This window comes from Tribolium castaneum, chromosome 8 (assembly GCF_031307605.1).
Source record: "Tribolium castaneum strain GA2 chromosome 8, icTriCast1.1, whole genome shotgun sequence".
Taxonomy (NCBI): Eukaryota; Metazoa; Arthropoda; class Insecta; order Coleoptera; family Tenebrionidae; genus Tribolium; species Tribolium castaneum.
The window spans coordinates 13,816,666-13,831,250 of NC_087401.1; the positions used below are offsets into that span (position 1 = coordinate 13,816,666).

Sequence of the window (14,585 nt, forward strand, 5' to 3'; positions counted from 1 at the left end):
CCACTTTCATTCATTGAAATTAAAGGCAAAATTACGTGGCAATAAATTATTTTAGTGTTTTATTTTATTTATAGTTACTGTATTTAAAATGTGTCACTCAAAATATCACTTTTCAATACCGCATTTAAAGATTTTAATTGCAATTAAGTTTTATGAAATTATTGGTTTTTTGAAATAAATAAATACGACACAGCAATAAAATACACCTACCTTCATATCGCTTCCACGTTGGCTACCGTTTGTAGCATTAAAAAAAAAATAATAATAAAAATGAAATAAAAAAAAATGTTTATTTGCATTAAATTTTGAGCAAGCCACTTTCATTCATTGAAATTAAAGGCAAAATTATTACGTGGCAATTAATTATTTGAGTGTTTGATTATAATTTTATTTACTGTATTTAAAATGTGTCACTCAAACGCGATCACTAGTCACCGAATTGAAAATTTAAACCGGAAAATTTAGATTTGCTTGAGCACACGTCCGTTCGCGACAACGGCAAGTAACAAACTGAATAAATTGAAGGAAACCGCACAATACACAATAATTTAAATAAACCAACCCGACTCACCTCGCCTCCTGCTTCCCGCTCACGATCTGACCCGTGCCATTGCTCGCTGTCGACTGAAGCGCTCTCGCCGCCTGCGCCGCACACCTAACCTCGGGACACGTCACGGATGTGACGTCACTAAGTCTAAAACAGGGCATTACCAGAAATATTCACTGGAAAAATTCGTCAAATTTAGAAACATTCATACACAGAATTATTTAAAATAGAACAGCATTGATCTAAAAAAAATAATTATGACAAATGTATTTGCCTATAAACGTCTAAAATTATAAAAGTTTCGCATGCAGTCAATGGAAAAATAAAAATGCATGTTTTTATTTAAACAGAAACTGGCAATGTGAAATTTTGGTGCGAAAATTAGTGGTATCGCAATGCGTATAGCCACATTGTTTGTTTGTTTCGTTTTGTTGAAAATTCGGTAGGTTCCAAAAGTAGGGTTATGTTGTCACCCGAAAATGACAAAATTTACACTTTTATGAATTTTGTCTCCATCTCTGCCCTTTCAGAGCGTTATGATAGGATATTTAGGGTCGAAATCTCTACCTTTATTATGTGCTATTGCCAGATAAGGACAAAAGTTCAGAAAGTAGGGTTAGGGTGTATTATGCTCTCTTCTGAAGTGTTAAATTTTAACTTTAATGTTTTTTGTGTGCTTTCCTGCTCTTCTAGAGCGCTATTAATTATTATTGAACATGTTTAAGGACAGACAAATCTACCTTGAGTCAACGACATAAATTTCAGTGAGATTTATTGAAAAATGCACTTCTCGTGTCAACCTTTTCATGAAAAAGGGTGTTTAAACGTTTATAAAGGGTATGTTAACGTGTGTTGTTAACTTTACCACGCAATAAAACATAAAGTATAACTTGGTAATTTTTTACTTTAACTACTTCTGGATTTTCAAGCTGAAACTTACACCAAACGATTCCTCTGAGTGCCCTGATGACCGTACACTATGAATTTTCTTATGCAAATTGAAAATAACATTAGAAAAATAATTTTTATTTTCACTCACTTTTTACTTGAATCGCCATTTTTGTTGATTTTAATTTGAGTTTATTTTTTATAATATCACGTTAATTTTTATTATTATAGTGGATCAAAGTGTCGTCTTTAGGTTAGACTATTGCCTACTATCGGTTAGGAACAACATGATCTCCAAAAATATAACGTAGTAATGAGCTCCAGAAGGTTTACGTAGGTAGGTGCGTTTTTCCCAAAAGTGAGTTTTTTGAGATCGAACCGCAAGTGAGTCACACTGCGAGGAGACTCCCATAGACAGAAGTTGCAAACATAAGGTGCCAGACCGGTGCCAGTTTGGCTGATTGCAAGTATGTCTTTATCATCGATTCGGTGACCACTATTAGTTTCGTAAACTTAATGGATTTAATAAATATCTTTAACATTAAATGTGATCGTGTCATGTTGGGTAAAATTCTTCCATCTGTGCTGTCTGTGCATCCACCTTTTCAAATACAATTAAGAAATTTTCATAATAATTGTATTTGATAAGGTATTGGCATCATTTTGACGTGAGCAAAAATTAAAAAAATATAAAGTAATCGGAATTATTTTAAATTCGCGCCATTTTTAGTACGTGATGATGCGGCTAGATGGCTTCAGCTAGGAATTCATTGCCAACCATTATGTTCCGCTTCTATAAAAGTGTTATTCTAGGTTTTAACGACAAAACAAAAGCAAGACAAAGCAGTACCGCCCTGAATTTCAGTATTTTCTTCCAAATGTATCATTTCACGTTTAAACAGTTAGTTATTAATTAACTTATAACAATTATGGGCACTTACCGGAGGAGAATGTTCATCATTTTGTAATATCTTCAGATAACCCAGAACAAGTCCACTAGTAGGAATAACTGACTAGAAAGTCCAATATCACTTTAAAAACGGCATTTAACAAAAATAATCACAAATTTTTAATATGATTACACAAGTTTTGAATTCGCCATTAACACAACCACCATGACAGGTGCAGAAATACCAACGTAACAGTTCCTATGCTTTAAACGCTGATTTTAACAAATCTAAATACGATATTTGAAAAATTAATTTATTGTTGCATCAATTCATTCATAAAGCATTCAAAAAAAAATTATTTTCTGCGGAAATTCAGAAATTCCATCACGAACTAGGGACATCGCAGTGTTGGCAACACATTGACATTACAGTCGGAGCAAAAGTCAATCATTTGTAGAAAAACTTGAGTGTAAATAATTCCCGCAATGGCAGGCCTTCCTAGCACAATTTACAACACAGTGTTCAAAAGAACCTCAACTTTTGCCCTAGCGTGTGTTTGCGCCACTTTCTTCTTCGAACGGACGTTCGACTTGGGCTCGGAATTCCTGTTCGAAAAAGTCAACGAAGGGGTATGTTACATAACACGCTCTACCCCAATGTTTTTTAATGAAATTTTCTTTTATTACAGAAATTGTGGAAGCACATCAAACACAACTACGAAAAGTAGAATGTAGATATTTATTAAATAAATTGTAGTTATTCAGTTACTTCCCATGGTTTTTCTAACCTAAGTTGATCCCACGGCCTCGCAGGCTTAAACTGCGGGGGTTCCTGCAACACAACGCCCCCTTCTTGCAGCGCTTGCAAGAACTGGGCCACTTTCCCGTCAGGTTTTGGCGGGACTATATCACTCCGTATTTCGATTAAACCGAATTTGAGGCAGCGTTCGGCCAAGACACGGCCTAAGTTATAAAACGCGGAAGTGTCTCTACACTTGTAGAGTTGTTTTTTGAGGGCCCATTCAGAGGTGCTAGCTTTCACAACTGTGCCATTTTCAAAGTGGTCGATGGTTGCGTAAATGTAACGGCCGGTTTTTCGCAAATTTAGTCTGAAAGAGGCAATGTTGAGATAGTTTGGGAGGAAGGCACTTACTTGTGCCAGTAGCACCGGCCTGGTTTTTCAAGGTGGTAACCGTCCGGTTTGTAACCAATTCGCATTCGCTCCAAGTTACGGGGGTTTCGGTTCACGAAATTTTCCGAAATTGGGAGGTTTGCACTGGTTTGGGTGCAAAAACCACGGCAAATTCGGGGTATTGAAGGCAGTTTGAACATTTTGGGTTGAAATGAGGTTATTTGGGGCAAATTGACAAATTGCACACTGCGATGTATGGCTGGTTGCCTACAGCGTATTTTTTTCCATTTATTCCTACGCTAATTTTTCCAAAAATTGTTTTTTAAGTATTAAGTATTTCAGCAATACATAGTAATGCCAGTATATATTTCCAAATTATTTCCCGTAATTCTCACTTAGTTTTTGTTTTGTAATTCCAAAATAATTCCTGCAACTCCAACTTAATTCCGATATTTCTACGAAATCAAACGTAATTTCCATTTCAAGTAACGTCGGATTCCAATAATCATAGTAATTCCAATAGGTATTTCCAAATTAATTCCCGTAACTCCACAATAATTTTTGCAACTCCAAGTAATTTCCGATAGTTCCAAGGAATTCAACGTAATTTCCATTCTAAGTAACGTCGGATTCCAATAATAAAATAAATTTCGTAACTCCAACTCAAGTTTTGTAATTCCAAAACAATTCCTGTAACTCTTACTTTATTGCGATTATTCAAAGAAATTCTGCATAATTTCTATTCCAAGTAATGTCAGATTCCAATAATTCGCAGTAATTCCAATATTTCCAAATTAATTGTCATAATTCCAACTTAATTTCTGTAATTCCAAAATAATTCTTGCAAATTCAAATTAATTGCGATAGTTTTAAGAAATCGAACGTAATTTCCATTTCAAGTAACGTCGGATTCCAATAATCATAGTAATTCCAATATGTATTTCCAAATTAATTCCCGTAATTCCAAAATAATTCCTGCAACTCTAAGTAATTTCCGATAGTTCTAAGGAATTCAACGTAATTTCCATTCTAAGTAACGTCGGATTCCAACAATAAAATAAATTTCGTAACTCCAACTTAAGTTTTGTAATTCCAAAATAATTCCTGTAACTCTTACTTTATTGCAACTATTCAAAAAAAATCTGCATAATTTCTATTCCAAGTAATGTCAGAATCCAATAATTCGCAGTAATTCCAATATTTCCAAATTAATTCTTCTAATTCCAACTTAATTACTGTAATTCCAAAATAATTCCTGCAATTTCAAATTTTGAAGTAAAAAAAAATCTTAAATTTTTATAATTTATCTTGAAGAAATAGCAAATGACAAAAACCTAAGATTTTTTCTTCAAAAAAAAACCGGTAATTTTTCGAGAAATTGTTTTCCACAATCATCTACACCATAAATAAAAATGAAATAAACACTGAAATGTTTAGCCTGTTTTTGTTATAAAGGTTTCCCAGAAAAATGTCCGATGTGAAGAGATGTCCGTTATTCGGAGGTGTTTCACTATAATTGTAACAGTGAACTAGTATTCTTGGTTGCCTAGGTAGGAGAGCTTCCAAATGACAAATTATTATTTTATGTAACAAGTAAAAAACGACGATATAAAGACATCCGCATACTAATGTATACATTTGTCGATTCTGAGCCATAAAATCGTTGAAAAAAGAACAACATTCTTTTAAAAGTTGTTGCAAACTTCTATAAACAATAAATGAGTCACCACTTAATCATCTTTATTGCAAGAAACCAGCTCGGCTCGCTTGAATTAAAAATCAAACCGTCATTGCAGTCTCATAAATAAAACATATCGATTGTCGAAAGAGAAATCTAGTAGGTTCGCCACTACCCATCGGCCAAAATGGCGCAGATGTCTCTCCCATCGCCTCACCTCTAAATATTCGATAATGCTGACGTAACAGCAGCAATTCAAATTCGTATCCCGCCAACAATGTAACAAATTCATCGTCGTCACGGTCGAATCGCCTCAAGACACTCCCACCAATGAGGGGTCAGAGCCGTGAGCCTCTGTTCACTTGTTTCATCCGCAGAGCCGTAGCCAACCTGGATTGACCGAAGCGACGCGCTCACCACACCTCGTCGACAATGATGAAACAATTGTTCTTTGCCATGATGGGTCTGGTGGCCCTTGCGAGTGCCCAACACAACCATGAACACCATAGGGTGAGTCGGCGAGAGAAAGTAGTGCTTGTGAAATTGAATTTTTTATTATTTTCCGGCGTATTTACGTATGCATGGAGTGAGTGAGAGACGTGGGTTTGTTTCAACAGTGTTTTGCGATTTTTATTACAGGTGAACGTGGCAGTCTACTACGAGGCTTTGTGTCCGGATTCGATCAAGTTTTTCACACAGCAACTGTATCCGTCGCTGCAGGGGAATCTCTCGCAGTTTGTCAATTTGACGCTTTTGCCCTACGGCAAGTCGAAGGTAAGTCGTAGCTAACAAGCCACCGACGAAACGTGTTTTACCGATTTCAAAATATACAGGGTGTAGCGAATAGATCGGTTCAATTTTTTTTGGCGACTTGGTATTTAATATTTTTTCCTGAGAAACCGTTTTCTTTATTTATTGTTCAATTTACTACTTTCTTAATGGTTTTTACACTCAACGTTATAACTTACTATTTTTGTAATTCCAAAATAACTCCTGTAACTCCAAATAATTTCCGGTAGTTCCAAGGAATTCAACGTAATTTCCATTCCAAGCAATGTCGGAAAAGTATTTCAACAATAGTAATGCCAATATGTATTTCCCAATTCCAATTAATTCGCGTAATTCAATCTTAATTTTTATAATTCCAAAATAATTCCTGTAACTCCAAATAATTTCCGGTAGTTTTAAGGAATGCAACGTAATTCCCATTCCAAGTAACGTCGGAAAAGTATTCCAACAGTAGTAATGCCAATATGTATTTCCAAATTCCAAATTAATGCGCGTAATTCCAACTTAATTTTTATAATTCCAAAATAATTCCTGTAACTCCAAATAATTTCCGGTAGTTCTAAGGAATTCAACGTAATTCCCATTCCAAGTAACGTCGGAAAAGTATTCCAACAGTAGTAATGCCAATATGTATTTCCAAATTACAAATTAATCCGCGTAATTCCAACTTAATTTTTGTAATTCCAAAATAAAGCCTGTACTTCCGCTTAATTCCGAAAGTTCTAAGGAATTCAAAATAGTTTTCATTCCAAATAATGTCGGATAATAAGTATTTCAGCAATACATAGTAATGCTAGTATGTATTTCCAAAATAATTCACGTAATTCCAACATAGTTTTTGTTTTGTAATTCCAAAATAATTCCAACAACTCCAACTTAATTCCGATACTTCTAAGAAATCGAACATAATTTCCATTTCAAGTAACGTCGGATTCCAATAATCATAGTAATTCCAATAGATATTTCCAAATTAATTCCCGTAATTCCAAAATAATTCCTGCAACTCCAAGTAATTTCCGATAGTTCCTAGGAATTCAACGTAATTTCCATTTTAAGTAATGTCGGATTCCAATAATAAAATAATTTTCGTAACTCCAACTCAAGTTTTGTAATTCCAAAATAATTCCTGTAACTCTTACTTTATTGCGATTATTCAAAGAAATTCTGCATAATTTCAATTCCAAGTAATGTCAGATTCCAATAATTCGCAGTAATTCCAATATTTCCAAATTAATTCTCGTAATTCCAACTTAATTTCTGTAATTCCAAAATAGTTCTTGCAATTTCAAATTAATTGCGATAGTTCTAAGAAATCGAACGTAATTTCCATTTCAAGTACCGTCGGATTCCAAAAATCATAGTAATTTCAATAGGTATTTCCACATTAATTCCCGTAATTCCAAAATAATTCCTGCAACTCCAAGTAATTTCCTATAGTTCCAAGAAATTCAACGTAATTTCCATTCTAAGTAACGTCGGATTCCAATAATAAAATAAATTTCGTAACTCCAACTTAAGTTTTGTAATTCCAAAATAATTACTGTAACTCTTTATTGCGATTATTCAAAGAAATTCTGCATAATTTCTATTCCAAGTAATGCCAGATTCCTATAATTCGCAGTAATTCCAATATTTCGAAATTAATTCCCGTAATTCCAACTTAATTTCTGTAATTCCAAAATAATTCCTGCAATTCTAAATTAATGGAGATAGTTCTTAGGAATCTAACGTTGAAAAAGAATTCCAGTAATTAACAAATAATTTTAGTGAATCTTAAAAAAAAATCCACCGAAACTCAAGTAATTCCAATAATTCTTAGTCCATAATTTCAGATTACGTATTTCCAATAATTCCAAATTGATTACCACAGTTCTAAGATAATTTTGTGGATAATTCCACAAAGAATTGCAGTAATTCCATAAATTCAATAATTCCAAGCATTTTTCATAAATTTCCAAAAACTTTGTAAAACAAATTACAGAATTAACGACATTACAATAAACTTCATGTATATTTTAAAGAGTTATTGAAACAATTTTTTTGCATCAAAGTATTTTCATTTTTTTTCTGAGACTGAGACAAATGGCTCTTATAAAAAGCCTTCGTAAAATATACTGAACGGCACATTGAAGCAACATTTCTGAACAGTCTGTATTAATTACAGGGTGATTCAGGTGAGACGATCTATCGAAATGATGCCAAAATATTTCTTTTGGATTTCTTTAGTGCATATAATTGGCCCATTAATCAAAATTGAGAATGAATCAACAAGGACGATTGCACTCAAATATGACTACGTTCAGTGAATCACCTTGTATGTCATATCAGGGATATTTTTGCGGAATTTTTTACACATATTACGGAAATATATTTTGATGAAACTGCGTCGTAACCAACTATTTAAAAACACAAAATTAGGTATAAAATTTAAAAAATGTCAGTAACAATAATAGAAATATAACATTAAAAAAATAATTGTACCGGTAATACGAGATAACATTCTTTGGCAAAAAGTAACAACAAAGGTTTTCAATTGTTGATAACCTGAGTATAACCAAAGTGATTAACAAGAACAATATTCTTGACAAAAAAATTTCTTTTTTTAATAAAAATAATAAGCCACAATTTATTTCATTGGCTCACAAAGGTCGCCATAATGACGGCTTTTGCACTCCACTTTATTTGGCCAATTGAGGAACACAATTTCTAGCCCGCACGTCCTAATTACTAAATAAGACTATTGACGTTATTTAATTATAACAATTTATTTGGAAATTTAATTAAACGAACGAAACAAACCGATTCTCCCATTTTGCGGAGGCACAACTAGTTTAAATTGTTACGAGACTTTCTATTCAGTTTTAATACATTATTAAAAAATGGGGCTTAATTGGCCACGGGAAAAGATTAGTGCGCTTTATTTGTTGGCTCAGATGTCAAAACGAAAGTGGGTTACATCTGTCATCTTCGCAAGAAGTCGCACTTTTAATTAATCTAATTATTTATACAAGATTTTAAACAATTGATCATCCATCTAAGAGTAGTGTAGTTTCTACAGTTATGACAATTTTCTCTTTTAACTGAGCGAAAGTCTTCTAAAACAAGGCGAAAATTAAATAAAATCGCTGCAAACTGTTACCTTTTATTATAGTGTAGTTGCCAGTTTTTTCCACAAGTAATCGAGAATAAAATACGAAATGATGTAAGAACGTGTGTGCAATAAATAATAATCAAATACCGAATGCAACAATTGATTAAAATGTAATTATTGTAATTTTTTGTGATTCTTACCCAAACAGTAATTTAGCTTTGTATGCCATTAACATGTTTTACAATACTTTGTGATTTAACACCGAGAAAAAATATTTTGTTAATTTTGCAGCAAACTCCTGACATTAATTTTTATTTACTTTCACCGGTAGTCATGCTATAAAAAGATGTGGCTTGGCAAAAATGTCACTTGTGGATACTATTAATTATCATTAGTTAACTATTTTTAGTGTTGAAATTTTTAATTAATTTTCACATTTGTTGGTGATGTTTTTTTAAATTTTTCGCAACAGATAGTGAAGTTTGGTTGTTTATTTTGTCACACGCCCGAAAAGAAGCGGGGAATTTGCATATTCGATTTTTTCAGCTAAAAATAACTCGACCTCATTTTTTTGCTACATAAACTTCTTTTATTCAAACGTGCTCATATTTCCGTTTTAGCAAATTCCACATGAAAACGGTATTTTGAGAAAAATTATTTTGTTTCATCTAAGATTAATTAGGTGGAGTGAGCAGGAAAATTAGTATTGATTGTGGGAGAGGCGACATGGTACGTGTTCCTCCTCAGAGAACAGCTTTTAGTGCCTTTACAAAAAAACTCTATTTCAATTGCAACGTTAATATCAAAGCAGTGTGGTAATTAAATTGTAAGCGTATTATATTGTCTTGAAAAAGTATTTGCGGTTGGATTTAATCAACATGAATAAAAATACTTTTAGGCTTATTCTAATCGTTATTGTTACATTTTTACAATACCTTTAAAGTAGGAAAAGCCACACATTTCAGACAATAAAAAACAACTTGGGTAATGAAATTCGTGCTACTTTTGTATACCTGGTGAGTCATTATTGCGACGTTTATTTTTTAAATATTGCAGATTTTCCCTGCCCTTGTCTAGCTGTTTATTATTTTGTCTCAAAGCAAATAGTTAACCAAAAAATTTTTTTCTTCTATAGATTTTGCTCAAAAATCTTGTTGGTCGCAATTATGCCAGCTCTAGTCCAGTTGTTGTAAAACTTCAAATCGGAAAAATCTATATTGCTTTTTTACCACTTCTCGTAAAAAGCAGTTTACAATCCACTGCAGTTATGATTTTATTACAATACTTAAGCTTTTTATTTCGATTAAATAGTAAAATAGACCAACTGGTCACAACTTTTATTCCCCATTTGGAACTCAGTAGATTTCACTTATTTCTCCGAATCACGGACACGATCGCATTTCTTCGTACAACAAATCACAAGACATGAATTTAAACAATTATCGAAATTAAAATGATTCAATGTTCACTTATCACAAGAAATATTCAATTTTCACATATTCATGAATCAGAATTATCACTCCGACACTAATCGCCGTGAAATTCCAATGTGTTAATCATCAGTGAAGTCCGCACTTACAGCAATCATTTTTCGAAATTACAAAATATTAAATTTTGAATTTTTACTCAAAAACATTAAGCAAAAAAAAATTAAGTTTTTGCAACACATGCATAGAAAAAAAATGATTATTTATTAAATTTAGATTATTAGTTTTTGAGATAAATAAAAATATATACTTTTCCTAATTTTGTTGGCTGCGCTCACTCGTTTTGGCAAACATTATACTCGTTAAACACAATTGGTCTTTTTCTAAGTGATTACGTAAATAACTATTTCGCAGACTTACTTTGTGCTCATGTTTTGCATACAAATTCAACTCATTTGACCTAAACTAACAATGTAACCTAAAGGGTATTTTAAGGTCTAAAGTGGGGAAAACAACTAATACAGACTGAACCAAAAGTAACGCACAAAATTTATTGGGCATTTTTCAGAGAAAGTAAGGAAAATTTTAACGTAAATGATGACTTAATTCCTCCTTTTTAAACATTTATTACATTAGTTTAGAGTATACAGAGTCGCTAAAAAGTATGGATACAGTTAAATATTTTCAGAACGGTTTAACAGAAAACCTTGAAATTTGGGGAACAGTTAAAAGTGTTTAAATTCTATCATGTGAGAGCTTTTTCAAATTTTTATCATCATTTATTTTGGAAATTCAAGGCTAACTTGATTTTTTTTAAATGGCACGAAGGGTGAAATTTAATCATTTATAAAAGAGCATTTTTCTCTAAATTCAACGATGTAACATGATACCCACCTTTACTTTTATTAAAATGTAAAAAAATAAAAATTCAAAAATTTTCTGGAATAGCAAAACTAAGTTAGCTTTGAAAATACGGTTATTAGCGATATCCGTCACTTGTATATTAGCCAAAAATTAAACTTGGGTGCAATAATTGGTTTAATAATGGTACATTTACGTAAAACTGAGCGAAAAAAAAATCTCATATTGGTTTATCATGGAGACAGAAAGCCAAGAAGTTAGTGGAAAAAGTTTGAACATCGTTTGTAGCATAAAAATCAAGTATTCCGTGTTTAAAATTTCTTAATTAAAACGTGTTATTGTAACAATTATTTTTAACTTTTACTTATTTTTTGGTTAATGAACTAACGATAGATAAAGACAACATTTCCAAGGCTAATAAAATTTTACATTTTTCAAAATTTTCGATTTTTTTCAAGTTTCGATTAAATTACGGTATGCATGTGTTATACCATAAAACTTAGAAAAAAAGCTCTTCTCAAAAATATTAAATTTAACCCTTGTTGCTATTTAAAAAAAAAACAAGTTAGCCTTGTATCTTAAGAACAAATGGAGATATATAGAAATTTAATAAACATCTGAAACGATACAATTTATATACTCTTACGCATATACCAAATTTTATTAAGTTTTGATGAATAGTTTTTATAATATTTAACTGTATCTATACTTTTTAGCCACCCTGCATCTGTTTTTCAAAAAAATTATTTATTAGGCCATTTTTCGTTCAAAATATTACAGCTGTTGAACCCTTTACAAAAAATAAATAAATAAAATTTTCCTCTGATAACCAAAGGTTCTTCTAAAATTCTCAGCTGTCAAATTGCAAGTCAAATTTTTTGAAAATGATGGCCAAAAAATGGTTACAACACAGTTCAGATGGAATGACGCTATTTTTTCACTGACAATCAAAAAAACATCGATTTTTATGGAGACTTTCAACTTTTTCTATATCTATCTCTTACAGTTTTTAAAATAATTGCTAAAAACGGATTTCAGCTCATTATTTTCATTTTTAATCGGAAAATACGATAAAATTGTGCTACTAATTAACAGAAAAGTTTAATTTGTCCACTATTTTTATTCAAGAAGTTCAAAACTCGCTGGTAGACTGACTGAGTTCTTTTACGTAATTCACTAAGATATAATAATCTGTAATTAAATATTATTATTTTACTGGTTACTTGATAATGAATCAGCTAAAAACTAAATAAAATATTGAAGTCTGACAGTTGCTGACCATTTTGCAAGGCCTACTTGATTAACGATGAAAATTACAAAGTAAAATCCGTTTTTTGTGATTATTTCAAAAACTGTGAGAGATATATTAGAATGTGTTGATAAAAGATGTCCTTTCGAATGCCGTTAACAAAATATGGTAATTCCATGAAAAAAACTGAGATATAGCCGTTTTTTGATCATTTTGAAAAAAATCATACTAGCCTTGAATTTTGACAGCTATGAATTTTAAAAATTCCGAAGGGACCTTCAAAAGCAAATGAAAATTTTGACCAAATCATTGAAAATGTTAAAGTTTAAATATTGTTAACCAGTGATTTAATTTCTATTATTATTATGAACTTGTGAGTTTTTTGCGCCCAAAAATTTTGATTCTAATTTTTTCTAACTCATTGAACAGACAACCGAGCAAATTCCCGGCCAATATGAGTTCAACTGTCACCATGGACCAGCCGAATGTCAAGGAAACCGCCTCCAAGTCTGCGCCCTTCGCACTATTGGCGAGGGTCACAACTCTGAAGGTTTGGGGTACAACAAAGTCGCCACAGCTTTCATCAACTGTTTGATGGACAAAGTCAAGCCCAACGGCAACCAAACGCAATTCCCTACACAAGAGTGTGCCACAATCAACCACGTGCCCAACTACGTCAATATAGAAAATTGCGCCAATCACGTTGAAGGTATAATACAGTGCCATCTCTTGACACTTTTGTCAGTTTTTACATTTCAGGATCCCAATATTTGGCCGAAATTGGTAAACAAACCGATGCTTTGAAACCACCACTGACCTCAGTCCCCACTGTGGTCTTTAACAATCAGTACAAACAGGATGATAATGAAATGGCAAAAACCAATTTCGTCAAAGCTTTATGTCAGTACATTCACGGGGAAAAACCAGCTGAATGTACGAAAAATTCCGCAATTGTTGCTAAAATGAGTTACGCACTTTTCGTGTTTGCGAGTGTTTGGCTTTATGTAATTTAGGTAAATCGACCAATTTTTCCATTTGTACCTTTCAAAAGATTGTACTTTAAATATTCGAGGTTAGGTTATAGAATTGTGGCCCTTACAAAACAAGCAGAGCTACTTATACATACTTTATATGACTAGGATGTATTTTTTTTAAGAATAAATAAATCCTCCAATACAATTTGGCTTTTATTTATCGGACGAACTGTTCCAACAGTTACAGAACGAGTGAATTAAGACGCCAGTCTCAAGATTCATTTAATAAAACAATAATTACGTTCGCTTAGAATCTTATCAATTGCAATAATTATTACCATTATTTTTGGTAAATTATTGTTATATTTGTTCTTCAAGCGTAATAATTATGCAATTACGAATACTTTACAATTTTTTGAATCAACTAATAGACAGTAGTAATAAAAAAAATTCGTGCAAAAAAAACAGAACGTAACATTCATCTTTTACGATAACTAATAAGTTAAAAGTACCTACCTTTAAAAACTTTGTCGTTAAATTCATACTTTATTGGGTTTCTGCTTCAAGTCAGCAAATGTACATAAAAATTAAAGTTAAATGAACGGAATTTTTTCAGAAGTTTTCTAAATTCCTTATATAATAAAAAATACAAATTAATCAAAAACAGTAATATTAATCAAATTACAAACATAAAACCGTCATTTATCGAAGCATCAGATAAATTGAGTCATAAATAATTAATAATAATAATAAAACAGACACTACAAAAATAAAATCCCAACTGAGAGTAACTTAATTTGTTTATATTTTTTTGAGTTTCTAATCGAAATAACTAATGTTTTCGATAAATATCCTTGAATATCAATATTTTTTAAATCCAAAACTTCCAAAATTTAATAATGTTTTTGGTTTTGTTATAAATTTTATTTTTTAAAGCATTTCTTTAACTTTCTTTGTTGTCTGTTTGTCAAATTTGAGAGGGTACCCGTTATCCGAACGAACTGAAATTTTTCATACATACGTAATGTATGTGACAATGCAATAATATTTGGTTAATCAC

General features: G+C 31.9%; 3 protein-coding genes across 3 annotated transcripts; 2 read left to right on the forward strand and 1 right to left on the reverse strand.

Annotated features, from left to right (window-relative positions):
* The first annotated feature begins 2,724 nt into the window (after positions 1–2,724).
* Positions 2,725–3,092, forward strand: ox (oxen). The gene is made up of 2 exons (XM_966191.4): positions 2,725–2,954; positions 3,014–3,092. The coding sequence occupies exons 1-2, from the start codon at positions 2,811–2,813 to the stop codon at positions 3,050–3,052; spliced, it is 183 nt and encodes a 60-aa protein (XP_971284.2). The 5' UTR covers positions 2,725–2,810; the 3' UTR covers positions 3,053–3,092.
* Positions 3,050–3,725, reverse strand: mRpL18 (mitochondrial ribosomal protein L18). The gene is made up of 2 exons (XM_966127.4): positions 3,478–3,725; positions 3,050–3,433 (listed from the first exon to the last, which is right to left on the reverse strand). The coding sequence occupies exons 1-2, from the start codon at positions 3,654–3,656 to the stop codon at positions 3,082–3,084; spliced, it is 531 nt and encodes a 176-aa protein (XP_971220.3). The 5' UTR covers positions 3,657–3,725; the 3' UTR covers positions 3,050–3,081.
* A 1,672-nt stretch (positions 3,726–5,397) lies between these two features.
* LOC659790 (GILT-like protein 1) lies at positions 5,398–13,730 on the forward strand. The gene is made up of 4 exons (XM_966064.4): positions 5,398–5,644; positions 5,774–5,908; positions 12,981–13,260; positions 13,311–13,730. The coding sequence occupies exons 1-4, from the start codon at positions 5,567–5,569 to the stop codon at positions 13,562–13,564; spliced, it is 747 nt and encodes a 248-aa protein (XP_971157.2). The 5' UTR covers positions 5,398–5,566; the 3' UTR covers positions 13,565–13,730.
* Positions 13,731–14,585: the final 855 nt, after the last annotated feature.

What these genes read in the sequence shown, in the direction of transcription:
- ox (XM_966191.4), top strand. Translation starts at nt 2,811, where the DNA reads ATGGCAGGCCTTCCTAGCACAATTTACAACACAGTGTTCAAAAGAACC. An exon ending in TCGAAAAAGTCAACGAAGGG is followed by an intron (nt 2,955 to 3,013) that starts GTATGTTACATA and finishes CTTTTATTACAG; the next exon opens with AAATTGTGGAAGCACATCAA.
- mRpL18 (XM_966127.4), bottom strand. Translation starts at nt 3,656, where the DNA reads ATGTTCAAACTGCCTTCAATACCCCGAATTTGCCGTGGTTTTTGCACC. An exon ending in GGCCGGTGCTACTGGCACAA is followed by an intron (nt 3,434 to 3,477) that starts GTAAGTGCCTTC and finishes TGCCTCTTTCAG; the next exon opens with ACTAAATTTGCGAAAAACCG.
- LOC659790 (XM_966064.4), top strand. Translation starts at nt 5,567, where the DNA reads ATGATGAAACAATTGTTCTTTGCCATGATGGGTCTGGTGGCCCTTGCG. An exon ending in ACAACCATGAACACCATAGG is followed by an intron (nt 5,645 to 5,773) that starts GTGAGTCGGCGA and finishes TTTTTATTACAG; the next exon opens with GTGAACGTGGCAGTCTACTA. An exon ending in TTGCGCCAATCACGTTGAAG is followed by an intron (nt 13,261 to 13,310) that starts GTATAATACAGT and finishes TTTACATTTCAG; the next exon opens with GATCCCAATATTTGGCCGAA.